The sequence below is a fragment of the Saimiri boliviensis genome, chromosome 9 (assembly GCF_048565385.1).
Source record: "Saimiri boliviensis isolate mSaiBol1 chromosome 9, mSaiBol1.pri, whole genome shotgun sequence".
Classification (NCBI taxonomy): domain Eukaryota; kingdom Metazoa; phylum Chordata; class Mammalia; order Primates; family Cebidae; genus Saimiri; species Saimiri boliviensis.
In genome coordinates, this window is record NC_133457.1 from 102,984,057 (window position 1) to 103,009,273 (window position 25,217).

Genomic DNA, 25,217 nt, shown 5'->3' on the forward strand with positions numbered 1-25,217 from the left:
GGGGTTCTTAGGTGCTTTTCTTTAAAATGCTGATTACTGACTCTACTCCTAAGGGAGTGGGTGGTGAGAGTAGCAGCCTAAATAGTTCAAAACTATTTGTTACCCCTCCTTGGGAGAAAATTATATTCCTCTGTCTACTGTCAGATTTGGCTATTGCAGACTGCTGTAAATATTCCAGCCTAAATATGTAAAAGATAACTTTGAGAAAACGTAACCACATTATCACTATCACACCTAAGCAACTTTGGTAAAAACTCAGTATCAAATAAATATTCAATGTTTAAATTCAGTTGTCTAATTTTCTTTTCCTCCGATGGTTTGTTTGAATTCGAGATTGACCCATGCAGAGTTGACATTCTTCTCTAAAACTTGAAGGAATTAACTGAAGAGGTGGCTGGCCACCCCACCTCTGAAGGCAGTTGGGCTGGGGAGTATATGTCACTTATTTATGGGACTTAAAGTGACTAACAAGAAAAGCTAGGGTACAAGGTCATGTAAATGAAAAGTTACATGAAGGAAACCCAAGGGTAAGGGATACAATGTGGAGTCTGGAATGAGGCTTAAAGTGCACGCCATGACATATACACCTACTTCATGTAGGCCACACATTTAAGCTTTCCAATAGTGAAGACAGAGAAACCTGGTCAGATACACCATTTGTAATGTCCTTAAGATGAAAGTAAATCCAGATACGGAACAATTATTCCCCATGGTGGCATGTGCCTGTAGTCCTAGGTATTTGGAGGGCTGAGGTGGGAGGATGGCTTGAGCCTGGAAGGATGAGACTGTAGTAAGCTGTGATTGTACCATTGTACTCCAGCCTGGGTGATAAGGTGACACCCCAACTCCAACAAAATTATTCTGGGTACTAAGATGAGAGTTTCTGGCCGGGTGTGGTGGCTCAACGCCTGTAATCCCAGGTACTTGGAAGCTGAGGCAGGAGAATCACTTGAACCTGGGAGGCGGAGGTTGTGGTGAGCCGAGATCACACCATGGCACTCCAGGCTGGGCAACAAGAGCAGGACTTCATCTCAAATTTATGAAAGGGGTGGGGGGCAATTTCTTACAAGCATCTTTTTATAAAAATGGCATTCTGATAACAAACAATGATAGATACTCTGGGGCCTACCCAGACCCTGAACTCTGTAAGGGAATAAATGAGGTGAATGTATTCATGTGTATTTTGTGAACATGAAATACATACTTTAATGTTGAATATGTTCAGATCGACATTGTTAGGCTAAGTTTACACACACACCTAGATGCATGCCCTAGTTTGCCTGGCAGAGTTCCAGTTTATTGCCTCTTATCCCCAGGTCCCATCTGGTTAACACCTTTTATTCTCAAAAGTGTCCCAGTTTGAACTATAAAGTATATAGTTATTCTATATAGAAAGCACCTTGCAGACCTAAGAAGGGTGTCCCCAATTCACCCAACTTCATTGAATTGTGTGTCCCTCAGGCCAAAGAGACAGAGGCTTCTCTGGTTGCTAAATTCTTTCCAGTGGATCTTTCCACAACTCTGTACCCAAATCTTTGAGGCTGTGTAAGCACTGTTGCTTATGCGAATACCTGTGTGATCATTTGTGTGCAAGCCAACAAATCAGACAGGTTTATGTATGTTACAACAAGTTGTGGAAGACCGCACCTTAGATTCTCAGGAAAATCCTGATATAATGCAATTTAGTAAAGCAATTCTGCAAAGGACAGCCACTTTTCAGTTTTGGGGATGGCTGCCTCGTCTAGCTTGATGGTGGCAACCATAGGGCAGTTATAGGGTTTTTCTTAAGAATCTATCAGTTGTAGCAGGTGGATACATGGATGGTTATAATGGACATCTATTATTTTTGCTTCATTCATTCAGTCATTCATCTGCTGGCAATCTCATCCTTAGATTTCTCTCTGACGAGCTGTTTGGTTTCCAATTCTCAGTCCATGTGATTCTGGTGAAGCTGACCTAAGCTGACCCTGAAGGTGGAACGTGGGACCTAGGCCTAAGTCAATTAGTACCTTACATTCCCTGGCTGAGTGATTTAGGGATGGATACATGAGCTGTCGGGAATACTTTTGCTAGGAAATTCTGGAAAGAGGTTTAATGCTTAAGAGGATATGGTGGCTAAAACTGGCAGGGCCACCTCATTACACACTACACCTGAGTCAGTAGAAGGTGGACCACTATGATCAGAAACAATCCTAGTTATGTGATATTTATCCGATGCAGATGTGTCTCAAGTCAGATATATATACACTATTGTGTATAAATATCCACATATATATACACTATTGTGTATAAATATCCTATAGGATATTTATACACATATCTGTACACTATTGTGTACAGGTATCATACCTGTACACTATTGTATCATATCATATATGATATTTATACACATATATATACACTAGTGTGTATAAATATCATATGTACACACTAGTGTGTATAAATATCATATGTACACACTAGTGTGTGTAAATATCCAGGCTGGAGTGGGATGGCGGTATCTCAGCTTATTGCAACCTCCACCTCACCCTCCTGAGTAGCTGGGATTACAGGTGTGTGCCACCATTCCTGGCTATTTTTTTTTTTTTTTTTGTATTATTAGTAGAGACAGGGTTTCACCATGTTGTCCAGGCTGGTCTCGAACTCCTGACCTTAGGTGATCCACCTGCCTTGGCCTCCCAAAGTGCTGGGATTACAGATGTGAGCCACTGTGCCCAGCTGGACTTTTTAGTTTAAGCCAATTTTGCTTAAGAGAGGTTAGGTTGGGTTTTTTATCACTTATATCCATAAAAATCTTAACTGGTACAAAAATCAAAACTAAATTCTTTGCCTTCCTGAACATGGTCAGTAGGTTTGGTCTGGAAGTATTTCAAAGCAAAAAATACCCTTTATGATAGGTACAGAAAAACTTCTACATTGTAACATGACTGAGGAATATTATCTTTCTGGAAAGCTTATCATTTGGAAATTGCAAAATACACCTTTATGTAACAAAATGATTACACTTTTATGGAATTGTTGGCAATGAACTAACTAACATTCTGGATGCCATCTCAAGATATACAGTTTTCAGGAGGCTGAGGCAGAATTGCCTGAACCCAGGCGGCGGAGGTTACGGTGAGCCGAGATCGTGCCATTGCACTCCAGCCTGGGTAACAAGAGTGAAACTCCGTCTCAAAAAAAAAAAGAAAGAAATACAGTTTTAATTTTGGAGCAGTTATTTTAGCCCATTCTTTCTGAAAATTAATTAGGAGGACGAAGAATTTGTTGAGACCATTCCTAGTTTGTGGAAATAAAACCACAACGTAAACATGTAGATTATTACTTAGGTGTTTTCTCTAACAGAAGCCTGTGTAAGCAAAATAACCCCTTAGGGGAGAGTTGGACTTTTAGAACTTTCTGAGGGACATGAACTAATTTTCTTCTAGGACAGCATAGTTCTAATGATTTTAAATGGCCCATGTAGTTGAACAAACACTGGCCTGGGAATTAGAAAGCCCGAGTTCTAGTTTTAGCTCTAATTTACTAAATTAGCTCATTGATTCTGACCAAGACCTTTTAACTTCCATATATCTCCATTTTCTACGAGACAAGAAATTCAGGCTAGGCGTTAACTACCGTCTCCTCCAGCTTTAATATTATGATCCAATAATGCAGACATGGCTAAACTACTGTCTCTTCATCAGCAGTAAGGTTTCATTATATGAGTAATAGATAAAATAGATAAATTATTTTATTTTACTTATTTTTTATATTTTTTGAGATGGAGTCTCACTCTGTTGCCCAGGCTGGAGTGCAGCAGCGTTATCTCTGCTCACTGCAACCTCCACCTTCCAGGTTCAAGTGATTCTTCTTCGTCAGCCTCCCAAGTAACAGATTACAGGTGCCTGCCACCATACCAGGCTAATTTTTTTGTATTTTTAGTAGAGACAGATTTTTGCCATGTTGGCCAGGCTGGTCTCAAACTCTTGCCTCACGTGATCTGCCTGCCTCAGCATCCCATAAGTGCTGGGATTACAGGTGTTAGCCACCGTGCCTGGCCATGAAATAATCTTAAAAGTGGCATTTATTTCATTTTGCCTTATATTCATGTATAAACCTTGGTTTCCATATTTGGGCTGTTAGTAAAAATAAGACAAAAATAAAACAAGGAAGGATCAATGTCATATAAACTAAGCCTAAAGCGTGATGTTCATCTATACATTATTCAATAGGCACTTGTTACTGGTGTATGAATGTGAATGTGACATGGTCTTTGTCCTCAATAGGTTCCCTGTGTAATAGTGGTGGCAGGTAAACTACAAGTCAACTATAGAGATTTTCTCACAAAAATGAGAATACAGGTTCTTAAGCTACAAGGGGAATGCTTAAGTTGGATAGATAATTTAGAGCTGGCCCTTTAAAGGATTAGGATAATTTAAAGGATGAATGGAGAATTCTAGGCAGAGGGATTAACAGGTATTGAATCCCTATATTGCCGGGCGCGGTGGCTCAAGCCTGTAATCCCAGCACTTTGGGAGGCCAAGGCGGGTGGATCACGAGGTCGAGAGATCGAGACCATCCTGGTCAACATGGTGAAACCCCGTCTCTACTAAAAATACAGAAAAACTAGCTGGGCATGGTGGCACATGCCTGTAATCCCAGCTACTCGGGAGGCTGAGGCAGAAGAATTGCCTGAACCCAGGAGGCGGAGGTTGCGGTGAGCCGAGATCGCGCCATTGCACTCCAGCCTGGGTAACAAGAGCGAAACTCCGTCTCAAAAAAAAAACAAAAACAAAAAACAAAAAAATAAAAATTTAAAATAATAAAATAAAATAAAATAAATGAATCCCTATATTAATTAATATAAAAATAAATCAAAGGAGATTATTTGTTGAAAGAATCTATGCAGGTAAATTCAGAATTTTACCCCTGGTGGATTTGCTCTGAGTTGAGGAAATGAGAGCTAACGTTGATTGAATGCCTGCTATGTTTTGTACTGTTACCTACCTTACATGTTATCTTATTTAATACCCCTTTAAACCTCATTTTACAATCAAAATGAAATGACAGCTAGAAGCTAGAAAACGGCAAAATTAGGATTCCAAGTCTGGACTGGTTGTCCACAAAAGCCCTTGCCCTTGCATAATCATGCCATTTCTTTCAAAGAATAGAGAATTTTCTTCACAGCTTTAAAAATGCATAGATTCTGAAGCCTCTCACTTCCTTCCAATTAATTGTCTACCTAGAAAGTTATTTCTTCCACTTGAGCTCATCACCCCTCCTTAGTGCTCCTTAGGATTAGTGTAACTTTTTTTCTGTGACCTCACCTTCCTCTGATGGATTACTGAAATCTTTCCCAGGTTTGTTAATCCTAAGAGTTCAGGAGCTTCTTAAAATGCAGGTTCCCAGGCCATGTCCCAGGACATCGATTCGGAATTGGATTGAGGCCTTCAATCTGTGTTTTTAACAAGCATTTGACCCAAGGGCATCAAATTGGAGGAAGCACTGAGTTAGTGGACTACCTTAATTGATCTACCCACTTTTAGTCTCTTCTTCCAACCTATTCTCTCCACCCTACCCCCAATCCCTGTTTTTCCCCATTGCCCTCAAGGTCCCTTAAGACTTCCATATCATTTTACATTGTTTTATTTGGGGGCACTGTGCCGCAGTACCTGGGCGCACAGCAGGCGCCCAATATTTACTGACAAATCCAACCCAAGAGGTAGTTCCTATTATTATCCTTCAATCTGAAAATGAGACTAAAAGAGAAGTCGCCAAATTGGACTAGTTTGTAACAATCATATTTCGTATTTAATCCAGAAAGCACTGCTTCAACGCCCACTGCGTGCAAAGTTCCACTCTCGGGCCAGCGGTCCTCTCCCAAAGCCGGTCCTTCCTAAGTGTGAGGACGCCGTTCAGGACACACCACGCTCCTAGAAGGTCGCCTGGAGCACCGACCCTCCATGCTAAAGAGTGAGGCAGAGGAGCGCGCCCTTTTCTGCAAAATGGCTGAGCAGGATCATGTGGGCTCGGGGGCGGGGCCGGAGCTCTCGGCGGGGCCTGGCAGTGGATCACGTGGTTTAGACGGGGCGGTGGCCATGGGGGCGTGGCCGTCACACGGCCGGATCCGCCAAGGCAGCGCCTCTTTGGGGGCCACGCCCCCCACCTGGGGGCCTCGTGCACGGCGCGGGGGTGGAGCCTGCCTCGTGACCTTTTACCCCAGCATGGCTGCGCCCGTGGGACCGGTGAAGTTCTGGCGACCCGGTAAGGCCTTTGGTGGAACGCTGGTCAGATGCGGCGGCCTGACTTCGGTCTTGGCGCCGCGGCCGGCGCCCTAGGGCCTGCAGACTGCTTGCAGGCCTGACCTCGGCGAGCTGGGCGCTGCCGCCTCTGCGGGTGGACTCTGTGGCTCAGGCGCCCCAGTGGTCCCAGGGATTCGGGGGTGCTCCCCTAGCTTGGGCAGAAAATCTGTGTGACCTTGTTAAAGTCTTCCAGCCTCCTTGGGCCTCGTCTTCCTCGTTACTGATGCTTGTCTTGCCTACCCGGCGAGATCGGGAATCCTAAGGCTCCCCTTCGCGTCTCGTTACCGCCCTGGGGTTGGGCTGGGGCCCGACAGACAATACTGCTCGCTGCTCAGGGCTTGCAAGCCCAAGTTATGGAGTCATACTGTCCGGGTTCTATTTTCATCTCTGCCTTGTAGTAGTAAGGTGACCTTGGGCGAGTCACTTAACGCCTCTGAGCCATGACCTCTTTACCTGTAAAATGGGCAGAACAATAACTTCTATCCTGTAGGCTTAAATGATAAGCACGACCCGTTGTCATACTTAGAATAAATGCTCAGAAAAAGGGAAAGTGTGTTGTTGTCTTTTAGGGTAATTGTGTCTACTCCGAATGTCTACCGGGAAATGGAACACTCCTTCGTATTGGCTGCGACCCACTCCCTCTCTTGCAGACATGAATCACAATCACAAAACGCTTTGATTTGTCTCAATATTTACTCATCAATCAGGTTTTTATTGAATGTATATATGCCACACCATACTAGATGCATTACTTTTTACAAGAATTATTTATTCTTGTAAAAAACAAAAGTTTTAAAATTACAGCTACCAGCTTGATTTTTTTTTTCCCACCACCTGCACCCCTGCAGATCTGGATGTGCAAAGTATATTGCAGCAAAAACGAAATGACACAAAGAATGTAATATGAGCAAAGCTTTTAATTTTTCAGTGGTTACCTGAAATTCTGACCATGCATATAAGTGATGTGAGAGAGAAACCCAAGCAAGAAATGTGTTTAATGCTTTTAAAAAATTTGTAGTTTGTCACTTGACAGTTATGATTCAGCATTTCAAGTCATCAGCCAGTTAGCCATCCTGAGTTTTATTTGCATCCAAAACTAGGAACGTATAAGTAAAGAATACTTTTAATTTATTCACGCTTTTAGTAACAGGTGAAAGTGTTAGGTATAATAAAGACCTGAATGAATTTTTTGAAATCAGACCAGGGTACTATTTTGGTTAAAGAATATGGAGTTACTTTAAGAGTTCTATTTCATTATTTAGTTCATCCATTGAGGGCCTGTGTTCAGGAGATAAATATGAATGCTCACGGTTCTGCTCTCATGTTGCCCTCTCTCTCTCTTAGTTGAATATAAAGTTAGATGTCCTCTGGAAGAGATTTTACAATGAGGCAGAGTAAGGTGGTGGTAAAGAAGATGACCTCTAGAGTCAGACTGCAGTGCCCAGCTTGTCTACAACTTACTAAGTTGATGAATTGATAGTCACTTAAGTTCTCAAAGTCTTAATTACTCTATCTGTAAATTGGTTATGATACCTACCCAAAGTATTCTTGTGAGGATTAAATGAGAATAATACACAAAAGGCTCTTAGCACTAGATAGGTTACTATTATAATTATATGGAAGTATGTAAGAGGGAGGGAAAGTTGAATGTGTGGATAAGAGATACTTCATTAAGGTGGTATTTTTGGAGTGAAAATTAAAGGATGAATAAGGTTTTGTTTCATAGAGAAATGGAACTCTAAGCAAAAGGCGCATCATGAACAAAGGCAGAATCGGATTTGTGCCTTTAGAATGTTGAGAAAACCAAAATAATAGAGCAGTGTGATGGTGAAGCGCTAGGGTATATTTTGGGGTATGACAGGAGATGAAGTTAGAAAGTAGGTAGGGGGGCTCACTGTGAAAGGTCTTCATGACAAGTTAAAAAATTTGAACTTCATTGTTTTTAAACAGGGACAAATCAGTTTTACTTTAGAAACATAACACTGGCAGTGGAATACAGAATGTATGGAGGAGGAAATTAGAGAAGGTACTACCGAAATCTAGGAGGGATGTTAAAAACCTCAATTCTGACCTGGGAGCTTAGAGTAGGGTCCTGTTGGAGAAACATTTTAGAGTAAGATGTGGGAGAAGATGAAGTCAGTAATGACTTGATCTGTGGGTTGGGGTTGGGTGACGGTCTAGATTAGTGATTCTCAAGTTTGTTTTATAGTTGAATCACTTGGGAAGCTCTGAAAAGCCCTGACGTCCAGTTGCACTCCACACCAATTCAGAACTTTGGAGGGCTAAGAGTGAGGCATCAGTGTTTTTTAAAGTTTCTAAGGAATTCCAGTATGCATCAAAATTTGGGAACCACTGGTCTAGGTAAATTGTGTTGTTATTAGTTGAAATGGAAATAACTTTAATACACAATTTTTGGGTCCTTGCTTCGTGTTAGTCACTTTCATTTGCATGAAAGTATAAATACATGTGCATGATGAAAACTTTACAGTATCTTATTACAGTAACAGTATCTCCATGATGGCAATAATACTCTTAATGAGGAAATTCAAATGTGAAGTAGATTGTGGAAAATACAGGGTGAAAGTCAGGGAGGTGGCTGAAGCTGGATATAAGACCAGGCATATACTGTAGGCCTATAGCTACAGAGGCCTTTCAGTATCTAGGTGAGCTACTGTGCCCGGCCTATTTTTATTTTTTTAAAAGCCTACAGCACCTGGTATTCCCAGGGAGTCTCCCATCCAGGTACTAACCAGGCCCGACCCTGCTTAGCTTCCAAGATCAGATGAGATCAGGTGTGTTCAGTGTGGTATGGCCGTAGATTACAGGAAGTCTTTCATGAGGAGAAGATACACTGTTTATCAGCTGACATAGCTGTACTTATGAAAGAGCTCAACTGGGCACAGTGGCTCACGCCTGTAATCCCAGCACTTTGGGAGGTCAATGTGGGCGGATCATCTGAGGTCAGGAGTTCGAGACCAGCCTGACCAACATGATGAAACCCCATCTCTACTAAAAAAATACAAAAATTTGCCAGGTGTCGTGGTGCATGCCTCTAATCCCAGCTACTCAGGAGGCTGAGGCTGGAGAATTGCTTGAATCCGGGAGGCGAAGATTGCAGTGAGCTGAGATCGTGCCACTGCACTCCAGCCTGGGCAACAAGAGTGAAACTGTCTCAAAAAAAAAAAAAAAGACACAAGGGAGGAATGCAGTAGTGCAAAAGACGTGTTAAAAACAGCAGAAGAGGATAAGGTATTTGTCATTGTTTTCTTGGGTAACAGTTACAAGGAATTATTAAGATACAGCGACAAGAAGGGAAGAAAGAAAAGGAAAGGAAACCTGCCTCTTTGAGCATGGGCGTTGTTCCAGGTCCTGTTCCATCTTTTTATCTTGTTGAGAGGAAGGTCAACATTTTGGCAAAAGCAACGTAACAATGCCCCACTTACCTGATTTTTGGCAATCTTTTTTTTTTTTTTTTTTTTTTTGAGACGGAGTTTCGCTCTTGTTACCCAGGCTGGAGTGCAATGGCGCGATCTCGGCTCACCGCAACCTCCGCCTCCTGGGTTCAGGCAATTCTCCTGCCTCAGCCTCCTGAGTAGCTGGGATTACAGGCACGTGCCACCACGCCCAGCTAGTTTTTTGTATTTTTAGTAGAGACGGGGTTTCACCATGTTGACCAGGATGGTCTCGATCTCTCGACCTCGTGATCCACCCGCCTCGGCCTCCCAAAGTGCTGGGATTACAGGCTTGAGCCACCGCGCCCGGCCTATTTTTGGCAATCTTAACCCCTGAAACACAATTGTGTTCCTGGAAGTAAATGGAAAAGGGTCAGAAATCTAAACCAGTGATTCTAAACTTAGCTCTAGGAGGTCTGTGGACACCCAGAATTTTTATATTTTGGTAAATTCTCTCTCTATGTGTGTGTGTTTGTGTGTGTGTGTGTGTGTGTGTGTGTGTGTGTGTGTGTTTGAGATGGAGTTTTGCTCTTGTTGCCTAGGCTGGAGTGCAGTGGCGCAGTCTTGGCTCACTGCAACCTCTGCCTCCTGAGTTCAAGCAATTCTCCTGCTTCAGCCTCCTGAGTAGCTGGGATTACAGGTGTGCGGCACCACGTCCAGCTAATTTTGTATTTTTAGTAGAGACGGGGTTTCACCATGTTGGTCAGACTGGTCTCAAACTCCCGACCTCAGGTGATCTGCCCTCCTCAGCCTCCCAAAGTGTTGGGATTACAGGTGTGAGTCACTGAGCATGGCCATGTCTGGTGTGTTTTTTAGGAGAGGGAGTTGATAGCCTTTATCAGATTGTTGAAGCAATCTGAGAACCATAAAAAGTGTAAAAATAAGTCACTGGGCTGAATATTCTTGTTACAAAGCTCCTGTACCTTCACATAGCATGACAGATTCTGAGTTCATAATACCTAGGAGATGATAGTTATGGGTTATTATCACTGTAGTGCCCCAGCAGGAGGCTGTATAGCATGGGTTTGCTCTAGGGAGGATTTTTATTCATTCACGAGGCAGCATACTCCAGTGCTGAACAGTGCTACCTTTTAGAAGTATCTTCCTTACCTTGAGTTGAAATTTGAATCCTGTGTCATTTACCTGTTAATCCTAGTTCTGTCCTAGGGTTACAGCAGCAAATCAGCGTGAAAAGTTATGGAAGCTGATCATAAAATTTAAACTCATATTTCTCCTGAGTTTTCTGTTTGAGCTAAGAGTGTATTGAACCTTCAACAGGTTTTCATGATGGGATATGGCTTCCCTATTCTTCATCATTCTGAGCACCAGTTTGCCATTGTTTTTAGCAAGAAGCTGGGGTGAAGATCTCTTGTTTAATCTGCCAGCATGGCCGTTTCTGGGAATAGCATTTCTCATCTAACCACTCCGACTCCATGGTTCCAGTGGGGACTGTCATTTACTGCCTCCCATTCCACTGGCCATGGTTGATTGCCTTGGGGTGGGAATCGGACCTAAGCGGGGAGAAGAAGTCAGTCCTTGGCCGTCCAGTATAAAAGAACCTCCCCAGCCCTCCATTAGAACACATACTTGGGATTTCCAGTCCCCCTTACAGTGTCTTTATTTCTCTCCATAGCACTTAGGACCACTTTACGCACTAAGTTGCCTTCCCCTGAGCGGACGAATTAAAAAAGCAAGTGAGCTCTGTGAGGGTAGGGCTGGCATCTGTATTGTTCGCTGCAGTGTTTCTAGTACTTAGAGCAATGCCTGGCACAAAGTGGGCCCTTGGTCCATCCTTGCTGGTCCTTGCTGGGTGAGTGATGAATGGTTGGTAGAGGATTGTAAGTGTGGACCCTGGCACTGCCAGCAGCCTTGTTTCTAGCTCCTGTAGAGTAGCCAGCCCAAGGGGCTGGAAGGAACCTGCAAGAGGTTCCAAGATGAGAGAAGGAGAAAGTCATGCCCAGTTTCTGTCATCTGTGAGCCTTATTGGCATCCCACAGTAACAGGATTCATCCTTTCACCTCAGCTAATTCCCACTGGGTTTCTTTCTCTGCTGTTAAGAATTCAGTAATCACATGGACATGGAGGCCAGAACTAAAGACACTGCACACTGGAATACACAGTTCTGAGTGGGCAATTTGGAGCTCGGGGGACTGCCATCTCTTTTGTTTTTGACACTGCGGTGAAGCCTTTAGGGAAGATTTTTGGTTCCTCAAAGGCACTTTTCTGGATGCTTTCCTAAAGTTAAAGTTGAATACCTTTGAGTAGTTTGAGATAAAAAGTATTATTTCTATTGTATACCTTCATCTTTGAAGATCTGTAACCTTAACACCTTTTTCTGTTCATTGTATCAGAGAAGCTGAAAAAACATTTCTGCTGCAGGTACAGAGGGGCCAGGTGTAAGCATTTCTGAAGAGAGACAAAGTTTGGCTGAAAACTCTGGGACAACAGTTGTTTACAACCCTTACGCTTCCCTTTCCATAGAGCAGCAGAGGCAGAAGCTGCCAGTGTTCAAGGTACGTCAAGTAATCATGTTCAACCCGTGGGCTTGAATCGTGTGTCTGCTTAGCTTTATGCTCAGCACTGAAGGGAATGGTGCCCTTCTCTTACTACAACACAGTGAGCTCAGAGAAACCTTTATCCTAAGGGAAGACTTTTCATATTATGTATTTTTTAGTTAACCTTATAAATCTTGAAAGTCCTTAAGATTATATATATACACATAACATATACATTTTTTTTTTTTTTTTTTTTTGTAGAGACGGGGTTTCTCCATGTTGGTCAGGCTGGTCTTGAACTCCTGACCTCAGATGATCCTCCCATGTCGACCTTCCAAAGTGCTGGGATTACAGGTGTGAGCAGTTGAAAAGTGCCAAGTTCTTACACTCAGGGAGTTTTTGTTTTGTTTTGTTTGGTTTTTTTGACTAGACTGTGCTGATAATTCCTCTTCTATTAATAGCTTCTTTTTTCAGATAGATAGGAAACAGCAGCCTTCTTAATTTAGCCAGATTGCCTTACTTGGAGTTTTATGTGTCTCCCAATATTTTAGTCACGTGTGAACTGACTGTCTCCCGGTTTCTTCCTCTAGTGACTCACGTCATTCACTACGTGTGAATGTTAGCAAGTTTGACTCTCAGGAGATGAGATGATAGGTTCACTTTTGCTTTTTCACCACTGAGGGACACAGTTTGAGCAGTGATGAAGCGTCTGGACTCTGGAGCTAGACTTCAGGGTTTGAACTCAAGCTCTACCATTTGTGTGCTGTGTGGCCTCATTTCCCCATTCTGAGCTTTTTTTCTGTATCTATGATGTGGGACTAATAGTAGCACCTACCTCATTGGACTGTTATGAGGACTGGATTAGATTGTTCATGCAGAGCATTTAGCAGAATACCTGACATGTAGGAAATGCTCAAGTACAAGGGAACTTATTGTTTGCCCAAATATCTAAATTTTGGCCTTTTCTTGCCTATTCTTTGTCTCCCAACTGTACTTATAAGATAACATAAATGAAACAGCAAATGAAAAAAAAAAAAGCAACAAGAAGTTGAGAAATGTTGATGAAATTAAAATGGTAAGAAGAAGGGTATATGTTATTGAGATAAAGCAAAGCAGAGTTTAAGTACAGTTGAGATCTTATAAGATGTTAAAGATAAATCTAGACAAAAAGGGAAAAAAAACTTACCTTTACACCATCCCTTTTCCCATTCGAACAAAAAGTAAAAGTAGCTTTAAAAACAGAAGTTGGAGGCCAGGCACAGTGGCTCATGCCTATAATCCTATAGCACTTTGGGAGGCCGAGGTAGGCAGATCACATGAGGCAAGGAGTTCGAGACCAGCTTGGCCAACATGGTGAAACCCCATCTCTACTAAAAATACAAAAAATTAGCTGGACGTGGTGGCATATGCTTGTAATCCAAGCTACTTGGGAGGCTGAGGCAAGAGAATCCCTGAACCCAGGAGGTAGAGGGTGCAGTAAGCCAAGATTGTGCCATTGCACTCTAGCCTGGGCAACAGAGTGAGACTCCATCTCAAAAAAACAAAACAAAACAGATGTTGGAACTAAAGCAGCAACAAATCTTTTTTTTTTTTTTTTTTGAGACAGAGTTTTGCTCTTGTTACCCAGGCTGGAGTGCAATGGCACGATCTCGGCTCACCACAACCTCTGCCTCCTGGGTTCAAGCAATTCTCCTGCCTCAGCCTCCTGAGTAGCTGGGATTACAGGCACGGGCCACCATGCGCAGCTAATTTTTTGTATTTTTAGTAGAGACGGGGTTTCACCGTGTTGACCAGGACGGTCTCGATCTCTTGACCTCATGATCCACCCACCTCGGCCTCCCAAAGTGCTGGGATTACAGGCTTGAGCCACCGCGCCCGGCCTAGCAGCAACAAATCTTTAAAGATCATTGCCTCTTCCTCAACACCATTACGAGGCACCTGTTCCCTTGTCTGTAGGCTGCTGTATAGGCAAAAGTGACTCCAGCTTGGATGCAAATCTGCCATGTTCACTTCTGATTAGGCCCAGTCTTGTAAATGCCTCTTGATCTCTGCTTTGTGTCTTGTCCTTAGTGTAAGAACATGTCAGCCTCTCTGGGAGCAGAAGCTTCTTGTTTTGTTTTTTTCCCACAAAGAGTCTACACATAAACAAGTAGATACGTGTTTGCCATTAAAAAAATGCAAATTGCTAGTTTATTATTCACACTGTTCTATATCTTACTTCCTTTTCTTACCATATCTTGTAGATCATTCCATATCAGTACAAATAGATATTTCCTCTTCTTATTAACTGCAAGTTATTCCATTATTGGAGTATTTTATAACTGATTTAACCAAACTTTTTGTTGATCATCATTTAGGCTGTTTGAATTTTTGGCTGTTATAAACAACTCTGTAATGAGTATGCTTGTATTTATGTCTTTGTGCACATGTAGTAGTATGTCTATAATTTCTTATGAGTGAAAATCTTTTTTTTTGAAATGGAGTTTCTCTCCTGTTGCCCAGGCTGGAGTGCAATGGCATGATCTGGGCTCACTGCAACCTCCACCTCCTGGGTTGAAGCGATTCTCTTGCTCAGCCTCTTGAGTAGCTGGGATTACAGGCATGCGCCACCATGCCTGGTGAATTTTGTATTTTTAGTAGAGATGGGGTTTCTCCATGTTGGTCAGGCTGGTCTCGAACTCCCGACCTCAGGCGATCCACCTACCTCAGCCTCCCAAAGTGTTGGGATTGTAGGCATAAGCCACTGGGCCCGGCTTTTTTTTTTTTTTTTTTTTTTTGGTTGGTTGGTTGTTTTTTGAGTGAAACTCTTAAAGGGCACATGCATTATGTATTTTGATAAGTGTTACACTTAATTGCAGTTGTTTCAGCTCATACTGAGAGGAATAGTACCTGAGAGTTAGAAATACATTTTGATAGTTCTTTTTAAAATTTCTTTCGAAAACAGCTCATTTCACAATGTTTAAATATTGTTGTTTAGGTCTTTTGAGACAATGTATGGCTATTTACAATGTGTGTTATTCTTTTTCAGCTTAGGAATCATATTTTATACTTGATAGAAAATTATCAGACAGTGGTGATTGTTGGTGAAACAGGATGTGGAAAGAGCACACAGATTCCTCAGGTGAGTACGTATTTAATATGTATCTTTACACTTCAATTAAGCTGGAAGGATTTTATAACTTGAGAACTCTCTTTACTATCATTTACATTTTTTTTTTTTTTTCGAGACGGAGTTTCGCTCTTGTTACCCAGGCTGGAGTGCAATGGCGCAATCTCGGCTCACTGCAACCTCCGCCTCCTGGGCTCAGGCAATTCTCCTGCGTCAGCCTCCTGAGTAGCTGGGATTACAGGCATGTGCCACCATGCCCAGCTAATTTTTTTTTTTTGTATTTTTAGTAGAGACGGGGTTTCACCATGTTGACCAGGATGGTCTCGATCTCTCGACCTCGTGATCCACCCGCCTCGGCCTCCCAAAGTGCTGGGATTACAGGCTTGAGCCACCGTGCCCGGCTTTTTTTTTTTTTTTTTTTTTTTTTTTGAGACAGATTCTTGCTCTGTCTCCCAGGCTGGAGTACAGTGGTGTGATCTCAGCTCACTGCAACCTCTGCCTGCTGGGTTCAAGCGTTTCTCCCTGCCTCAGCCTCCTGAGTAGCTGGGATTGCAGGCACCTGGTACCACGTCCAGCTAATTTTTGTGTTTTTAGTAGAGATGTGGTTTTATTATATTGGCCAAGCTGGACTTGAACTCCTGACCTCAGGTGATCTGCCTGCCTTGGCCTCCCAAAGTGCTGGGATTACAGGGGTGAGCCACTGCACCTGGCCTATCATTTACATTTTTAAGGTCTCCTCTCAGGAAATACTCACTTCAACTAGATATTTTTTATCAAACTTTTGGGGCTTATAATTTCTTTGATTAGTACTAAAGTAACAGTTTGTCTTTGATTTTTTATAATTCCAAAATAGTAATGGAATAGCCATCCCTGAAAGTTACAATGGACACTGATTCAAAGATGTGTAATACAGAGTTTTTATCCTTAAATAGTTACAGTTGAAGAGGTGGGGTAAAATGAATATTGTTATGGTTGTAAATAAAAATAACTGTTATAGAATTATGCAGTGCTATGGAAGAATTCTTTCTTAGGGGGAAAAATCATATTTGGTGTGGATAGGAGTAGAAAGAAGGATCAAGAAGGGCCTTGTAATGGAACTGGCATTTGAAATCGACCTGAATTATCCGTGGGAGCTGACTGAGAAGATATTCCAAGCCAGTGAATATTGTGGTTAGAGGTATTGGGGGGGAGAAGTGTAGGGTGAGTTCAGAGTGTGTCTTGAGAACTTTGACTTGAAGACTGAAGACTGACCAAGCTTGAGAGACTTTGCAGGTCCTTCTTTCCTTTTTTAATGTTAATTTTCTGGAGGTATGAAATATGTGTAGGAAAGTACCAAAGTACCTGTATCATAATTGTACACCTTTGTCCATTTCCGCAAGTGGAATACATCTGTGTTACCAACACCCATATCAAGAAACAGAACATTACCAAACCCCCAAGAACTCTTCTTCTGTGTCCCATTCTGGTCTCTAACTGCCCTCTCTGTCCACCCCTACAATCGTGAATATAAGGTAACTTACTCTGCTAGTAACATTATAAATTAGTTTTGCCTATTTTTGAATTTTATAAAGGAGTAACATGCCTTCATTTGTCCAACATTATGTGTTTGAGTCTTCCCTGTTGTTGAATTAGTTGTAGGTAGATCACAGGGTCAGCAGTTCGAGACCAGCATGACCAATATGGTAAAACCCATCTCTACTAAAAAATACAAAAATCAGCCAGGCATGGTGGTGCATGCCTGTAGTCCCAGCTACTCAAGAGGCTGAGGCAGGAGAATCGCTGGAACTTGGGAGGCAGATGTTGCAGTGAGCCGAGATTGCGATACTGCACTCCACCTGGTGACAGAGCAAGACTCTGTCTCAAAAAAAAAAAAAAAAAAAAATCAAAAGTCACAAAGGGGCCAGGCGCAGTGGCTCAAGCCTGTAATCCCAGCACTTTGGGAGGCCGAGGCGGGTGGATCACGAGGTCGAGAGATCGAGACCATCCTGGTCAACATGGTGAAACCCCGTCTCTACTAAAAATAGAAAAAAATTAGCTGGGCGTGGTGGCGCGTGCCTGTAATCCCAGCTACTCAGGAGGCTGAGGCAGGAGAATTGCCTGAACCGAGGAGGCGGAGGTTGCGGTGAGCCGAGATCGCGCCATTGCACTCCAGCCTGGGCAACAAGAGCGAAACTCCTTCTCAAAAAAAAAAAAAAAAAGATGTCCTCTAGGTTCATCTGTGTCAGGGGTCCCCAAACTGCAGCCCCCTGAGGCCATTTATGCGGCCCCCGCCACACTTCAGGAAGGGGCACCTCTTTCATTGATGGTCAGAGAGGAGCACAGGATGCGCAAAGCGCGGCGTCGCTCACGTACAGTACTACTTTGGTGACGCGGCCGTACGCGTCACGGCTCCGGAAGCGCATCATATGATGCACATCCGGTCTGCGGCTGCGGCGTCCCACATCACTGGAAGCAGTGTGAAATAACAGCAGAAGTAGGAAGAAAGGCAAAGCACTATAACCATTACTACACAGTACAATGGCCCCCATATTCTCCCAAATGTACAACAACATAATGGCCCCTATAACCTCCCTTTGCCCAAAAGTCTCCCCCCACATTACTACACACCGTGTTTCCCCTATTATAAGACCCTGTCTTATAGTAATTTTACCTCCAAAAGATGGGGGCTGTCTTATTTTTAGGAGGTGTCTTATAATAGGGGAAACATGCAGCAGTGGGCTTCCCACAGAAGAGGCCCACCGCTGCTGCAGATGTCCAGGACGCTGTATACACAGTGTCACAGGCTGATCACCGCCATCCCTGTATACAGCACTGGAGGCGGTGCTGGGTCTGTGACACTGTATTCCGCTGTCTGGGATAGTGGAGGCAGCAGCGCTGGCTGTGAAGGGTGTCACACCCTGCATAGTCCGGCCCTCCAACAGTCTGAGGGACAGTGAACTGGCCTCCTGTGTAAAATGTTTGGGGACCCCTGATCTATGTTGTCGCAAATGACAGGATTTCATTCTTTTTTTATGGCAGAGTAGTATTCTATTGTGTATATGTGTATATATATCAGATTTTAAAAATCCATTCATCTGTTGATGGACACTTACATTGATTCCGTATCTTGGCTGTTGTGAATAGTGATGGCAGTGCAGATGTCTCTTTGATGTTCTGGTTTCCTTTCCTGTGAACAAATACCCAGTAGTGGGATTGCTGGATCATATAATAGTTCTGTTTTTAATTTTTAGAGAAACCTCCATATTGTTGTCCAGAGTGGCTATACTAGTTTATGTTTCCACCAACAGTGTGCAAGTGTTCCCTTTTCTCCACTTTCTTGCCAACATTTGCTGTCTTTCATCTTTTTGATAGTAGTCATTCTAACTAGGATGAGGTGGTAACTCATTGTGGTTTTGATTTGCATTTTCCTCATGATGAGTGATGTTGAGCATTATTTCATATATATATTAAATAATAAACCTGTTGTGCGTCTTCTTTTGAGAAATGTCCAGGTCTTTTGCCTATTTTTTTTTTTTAACTTAAGTAAAATACTGAGTTTTATTGCACGTGTGTATTTCTGTCTCCCCACCATTGCCATGTCTGACCGCCGCTGCTACTACGGCCTATCATAACATTCCATACATAACTAAAACCAAACAAAGGGTGGAATTCCTCTTTAAAAACTAAACAGGCGTTTTGGACAACACATTCTTGGCAATGGAACCTGGGCAATATTTACCAAACATGGTAAGGAAAGTTCTCACTCTGCATTATAAAAAGGACAGCCAGATACCAACTTGCAGAATGAGATAAGATGGAAAATTTTTAACAGATTGTTTGAACTATTTTCTTAAAGAGACTTCCTCCACTGCTAGGGTTCTTGAATAGCCTCCTGGTCAGTCATCCAGAAGCAATTCTTCACGTAATTGATGAACTTGACTTCCACTTCGGGAAGAGAACCACCTTTTTCTATGCTTGTTTGCATTTTTGCTTTAGTGTCTTTTACAGAACTTTTGATGTTTTAGGAGTTCTTTTCCTGTTTTTTGAAGGATTCTTGTCCTTTCGATCTAGGTGTTGATGGTTTTGAGTTGTTTCCATTCTGACTTGACTTTTGTGCATTTTTGGCTGGAGTATCTTGTGTAGGTTTCTTCACTGGTGCTTTTTTTTTTACAGTTTCCTCATCATCAAAATCATCATCATCGTCATCATCATCTTCAGCAAGTTTTACTTTTTTCTGTGGAGCCTTGCTACCACGTCCAGGGGCAGATCGCTTTCCAGATATCTTTAAGAGTTTCACATCTTCCTCCTCTTTATCTTCTGACCCTGCATCTTACTCCACAGCAACTAAATGCTGTCCACTAACATACACTGGCCCTGAACTACACTTCAACTGTTAAGAGCACTGCTGGTGTTATTTCAAAGCCCCCAAGGGAAACCATTGGCTGTACAGACATTTTCAAAGTTGCCAGTGTTACTTTAATTGGACTGCCTTCGTAACTCATTGCCTCTGCTTCAACAATTTGCAGTCCATCCTTTGCACTAGCCCCTAAACTGATGTCTTAAAGATAACTGGTGCTCATTTTCATTATTGTCCACCTTAAAGTGATTACCTTGCCTGCCTTTAGTTCACAACCAAAAAGATAGTTCTGGGGCCTCAGAGGGCTCATGTCCGTGTACACTGAAACTTCTGTGGGGTGGTGGCACATACTTAGGCGGGAGAGAAGGTGGACGGAGATAAACGACTCCTGCTTCAGAGAACAGCCGCGCAGGGCGGAATCACACCCTTTTGCTCATTTTAAATTGGTGTTTTGTTTTTTTTTGCTGTTGAATTGTTTGAGCTCCTTATATATTCTAGATATTAACCCTTTATCAGGTTATAGTTTGCATTTATTTTCTCCCATTCTGTAGGTTTTCTCTTCACTCTGTTGATCGTTATCTTTGTTCTACAGAAGCTTTTTAGTTTGATGCAATCCCATTTGTCTATTTTTGCTTTTTGTTGCCTGTGCTTTTGAAGTCATATCCAGAAAAATCCTTGCCCAAACCAGTGTCATAAGTGTTTCCTCTCTGTTTTAAACTAGTGATTTCATAACTTTGAGCCTTTCATTTTAGTCTTTTATCCTTTTTAATTTGATTTTTGTATGTGGTGAGTTGGAACTGGTTTCATTTTTCTGCATGATTATTCAGTTTTCCTAGCACCATTTATTAAAGAGATTGTCCTTTCCCTAAGATGTGTTCTTGGTGCTTTTGCTGAAAACTCACTTGGCTTTAAATGTGTGGATTTATTTCTGGGTTCTGTTCCATTGGTCTATGTGTCTGTTTTTATGTAAGGACCATGCTGTTTTGTGTATAGAGTTGGAGTGTATTTTGAAGCCAGATAATGCCTTCACACTTTGTCTTTTTTTTCACATAATGTATTACTGTTTTTTTTTTTTTTTCAGTTCCATAGATTCTAATAGGTGAACATAATTTTCCAATCCCCAAATGAGAGACTTTAGGTTGTTTACAGTTTTGTATTATCACAATGATTGCAGTGGAATCAATGTACACGTAAGTCATTTTGCACATATATAGATACCTTTATAGAATAAACAAAATATGGAGTTGCTGGCTCAAAACACATACATTTGAATTAAATTATTTTAAGGAATTACAGTTTATCGTAAACACTTTTTAAAAATAGAAAATACATTTACGTTGTTCAAAATTCAAGAAGAACAAGGGAATAAATGGTGAAAAGTGAATCACCTAAGCTTTGCTATTGAAAATGACTGGATCATTGTAATAGATTGTATTATTGATCGAAATATCTGCTTCCCTTCCTATGGAGGAGTATTTTCTTTTCTCCTAGCCACTCGGTTCCCCATCTCTGAGACCGTCCCTGTTTCCAACTTATTGTAAAGCTAAATTTGGATTATGGCCTAGGGAAATTGGGATGGCTGAGGAACTCAAGATTGCAACAAGGATATGGAGCAGGTTTTTCTCTTTTGTTAGATTTATGTAATTCATTTCCTTGGGAAAAAACAACATGCAAAAGTACCAAATACTTAATAATTTTGAAATTCTACAAACTATATGTAGAACCTAGATGATATATATATATATTTTTAAAAAGGGCTATGAATACAAGCTCATCTTTTTATTTTTTATTTTATTTTATTTATTTATTTATTTTATTTTTATTTATTTATTTATTTATTTATTTATTTTTTGAGACGGAGTTTCACTCTTGTTGCCCAGGCTGGAGTGCAATGGCGCAATCTTGGCTCACCGCAACCTCCGCCGCCTGGGTTCAGGCAATTCTTCTGCCTCAGCCTCCTGAGTAGCTGGGATCAGAGGCGCACGCCACCATGCCCAGCTAATTTTTTGTATTTTTAGTAGAGACGGGGTTTCACCGTGTTGACCAGGATGGTCTCGATCTCCTGACCTCGTGATCCACCCGCCTCAGCCTCCCAAAGTGCTGGGATTACAGGCTTGAGCCACCGCGCCCGGCACAAGCTCATCTTAAGTACAGTTTTTATTAGTACTGTTACTGGTGGAGTTCTGTCTAATTCTGTGCTTTAGCTAGAGGCCCAAATTTAGTGATTTTTAAAAAGAGTGGAAAACTATCTAAAAATAATAATAAAAAAAAAAAAAAGAAAAAATATGGAGAACTCAGGTGGTCTTCTGCTATGTTTTCGTGACCTCCCTCCATGACATCAGCACTACACCTGCTTTTTCAGTTTCTTTAAATTTCCACCTCTCAGCAATCATAAGCATGCTGTAGAAGTTTGAATCACACAAGGTATTGAGGTGACTAGCTTTATGACAGGTTTATTTTTATGGAATTTATTTTTCTTAATTACTTAATATTATTGCTAGGAGATTGGCTATGTATGTTTGAAGTTGGATTATATGTTGTGTTCCGTTTATGTGTCATGACTGTGGTTTGCTGAGCTTCAAGTCCCGGACACAGATTTTTATTTGTTTCCTTGGACAAATTGTGTGGCCTCTTTGTTTCCTCATCTGTGTATTGTTGATGATGGTTACCTTCCTCGTAGGATTTGTTTTGAGGATTAAATGAGGTAATGCGTATAAGGCACTCAGCACAGTTCCTGGCACTTAGTAAGGTACTTATTGACTCTTAGCTATTATTCTTACAGTTCTGTTTTTGTATTTTCATTGAATATGGTGGTTGGTAGTATTTTGTGTTTGTATTTAATACAAGGGAAATTTTATAGTTTTTATAGCAAAAACCCTACATTATCTACAACATTTTGTTTCTTAGTCATTTTCTAAACTTTATTTTTAACTACTTGTAGAATAATAGAAAAGTTGCAAAAAAAAAAAAATACAGAATTTCCTTATACTCTTTATTCCACTTCTAGTACAGAGATCAAAAGCAGGACATTAATGTTGGTACAATATTAGTAACCAGACTATAGATCTTATTTAAATCTCATCAGTTTTCTTACTAAGGTTCTTTTTTAAATAATTCTAGGATCCTACATTGCATTTAGCTGTTATTTCTCCCTAATCTTTTGCAGGGTATGCGAATTCCTCAGTATGTCTTCATCTTTCAAGAACTTGACACTTTAAAAGAATAATGGGATTGACTTTGTAGAATGTTTCTCAGTTTGGGTTTATGTCATGTTTTCTCAAAGGAGCTTACATATTTTTGGCAAAAATACTATAGAGATGATATTGTATCCTTAGTGCATCCTATCAAGGGTTTGTGATGTTGATAGGTCTTGTCACTGGTAATAGCAACCTTGGTCACTCGGTTAAGGTTCCAGGTTTCACCTGTGAAGCTACTATCTTTCCCTTTTTAGTTGATATGTATCTTAGGGGACATATTTTCACACCGCAAGTATTCTGCTTTTCTTCAAACTCTCACCTACTAAGTTCAGCATCCCCCGGCAGTGGCTCCTGTCTGCAGCAGTGGTAATTTTTTCTCCTCTTTCCCTCTATCTTTATTAAATGGAATTTTCTGTAAGGAGGACCTCTGCTTTCTTCCTCATTTATTTATTTGTTTGATTATTTGTGTATATCGATATAGATTCATAGATACTTGTTTTTTCTACACGTTAAAACCCAATACTGGCCGGGCGTGGTGGCTCAAGCCTGTAATCCCAGCACTTTGGGAGGCTGAGGCGGGTGGATCACGAGGTCAAGAGATCGAGACCATCCTGGTCAACATAGTGAAACCCCATCTCTACTAAAAATACAAAAAATTAGCTGGGCATGGTGGCACGTGCCTGTAATCCCAGCTACTCAGGAGGCTGAGGCAGGAGAATTGCCTGAACCCAGGAGGCGGAGGTGGCGGTGAGCCGAGATTGCGCCATTGCACTCCAGCCTGGGTAACAAGAGCGAAACTCCGTCTCAAAAAAAAAAAAAAAAAAAAAAAAAAAAAACCCAATACTGTCATTATTTATTGTGTTGCTCAAATTGTTTCATCTTTGAACATTAGGAGCTCCTTCATTTTGGCTCCTGTTTTCTTTCTAAAAGCTTTCATTTTTTTTTTGACCACTTCTTACTTTCTAGTACCACAAGATGCTTCAGGCTTGAGGTATATTTTCCCTACACAAGCCCTGGCTCCTTTTGTTGAAGAATGGTGTTTAGAAATCATGATCTGGATCTGGGGCTGGGCATGTGCCTCATGTCTGTAATTCCAGCACTTTGGGAGGCTGAGGCAGGTGGATCACCTGAGGTCAGGAGTTGGAGACCAACCTAGCCAACATGGCAAAATCCTGTCTCTACTAAACAAATACAAAAGTTAGCTGGATATAGTGGAAGGAGTCTGTAATCCCAGCTACTAGGGAGACTGAGGCAGGAGAATTGTTTAAACCTAGGAGATGGAGGTTACAGTGAGCTGAGGTTGCGCCATTGTACTCCAGCCTGGGTGACAGAGTGAGACTGTCTCAAAAAAAGAAAAGGGAAATCACGAACAGGATCTGGATGCTAGAGTGCTCAGTGCTACTGAGATGCCGTTGCTGAATCTCATTGAGCAGATGTAGGAAATATATTTATGAATATTGAGCCATACATTATAAAAGCATCTAGCTGTCTGTGTCTGTCTATCCATCTATATCTTAAACACCATGAGTTTATGAAGATGCTTCTGATTGCAGTCTAATACCATAGGGCTCATTTGAGCCTTTCCTTATTTACAACTTATCTGCAACAATGAGAAGCTTAGTCCTCATTTTCTGCAGTTTATGTATTGATTCATTAAAATAGTTTCAGAATTGCTAACCCATGACCTTGTTTGGGTACTTACTAATGTTTACTAACTAGATTACAGCATTTATGTACAGGTCTTTCTGTCTTTAGCCTTACAACATCCAGCCAAGACATGTTTTTCTTTCATGACTTAGGTTAATTCTTTTCTTTTCCGCTCCCTCCAGTGTGGTTCTGTTATTCATTTGTAGTATAGAAAGGGTCATCTGTTAGTGTTTGTATTTCCTTTAGGTTTCCCTCCACATCCTTACTGGTTTTATTTGTCTTTCCGGTATTTGAAAAGTATGTGTAACATGCCTGTGGTTCTGAGAGTCAGAGCTACACAAAAAGATCTATTCAGAGCATTGCTATTCTCTCTTCATCCCTGTTACCCTGCCTCCATTTCCTTTCTTTCTATACCTTTCCCAACCATTTTCTGTAGACAACCATTTTTTTTTAGTATCTATATTGTCATTCCTTTGTTTCTTTTGAACACATGAGCAGATACATGCAATAACTTTTAAAATCTTTTTTCTATTATAGAAGTAATATATGTTCCTTGTAAACAATTAGATGTGAGAAAAACATGTACCTGATAACCATTGTTATCCATATTGAATTTTTCTTTTATAATTGTTTTTTTTTAAGAGATGGGGTTTCACCATGTTGGCCAGGCTGGTCTCGAACTCCTGACCTCAGGTGA

General features: G+C 41.5%; 1 protein-coding gene, 1 non-coding gene and 1 pseudogene across 2 annotated transcripts in view; 1 reads left to right on the plus strand and 2 right to left on the minus strand.

The window, feature by feature from the left end:
* The first annotated feature begins 6,109 nt into the window (after positions 1 to 6,109).
* Positions 6,110 to 25,217, plus strand: part of DHX35 (DEAH-box helicase 35) — an 83,070-nt gene continuing 63,962 nt past the window's right edge. The window contains exons 1-3 of the mRNA XM_003936383.4: positions 6,110 to 6,246; positions 12,116 to 12,249; positions 15,260 to 15,352. Coding sequence (XP_003936432.1) covers positions 6,207 to 6,246; positions 12,116 to 12,249; positions 15,260 to 15,352 — 267 coding nt within the window. The 5' untranslated portion in view covers positions 6,110 to 6,206. The remainder of the gene's footprint in view (positions 6,247 to 12,115; positions 12,250 to 15,259; positions 15,353 to 25,217) is intronic.
* On the minus strand, positions 8,986 to 9,104 carry LOC120367939 (5S ribosomal RNA). Its single transcript, XR_005582180.1, has one exon. It is a non-coding gene; the product is annotated as a 5S ribosomal RNA (ribosomal RNA).
* LOC104652712 (nucleophosmin pseudogene) lies at positions 19,170 to 19,858 on the minus strand (annotated as a pseudogene).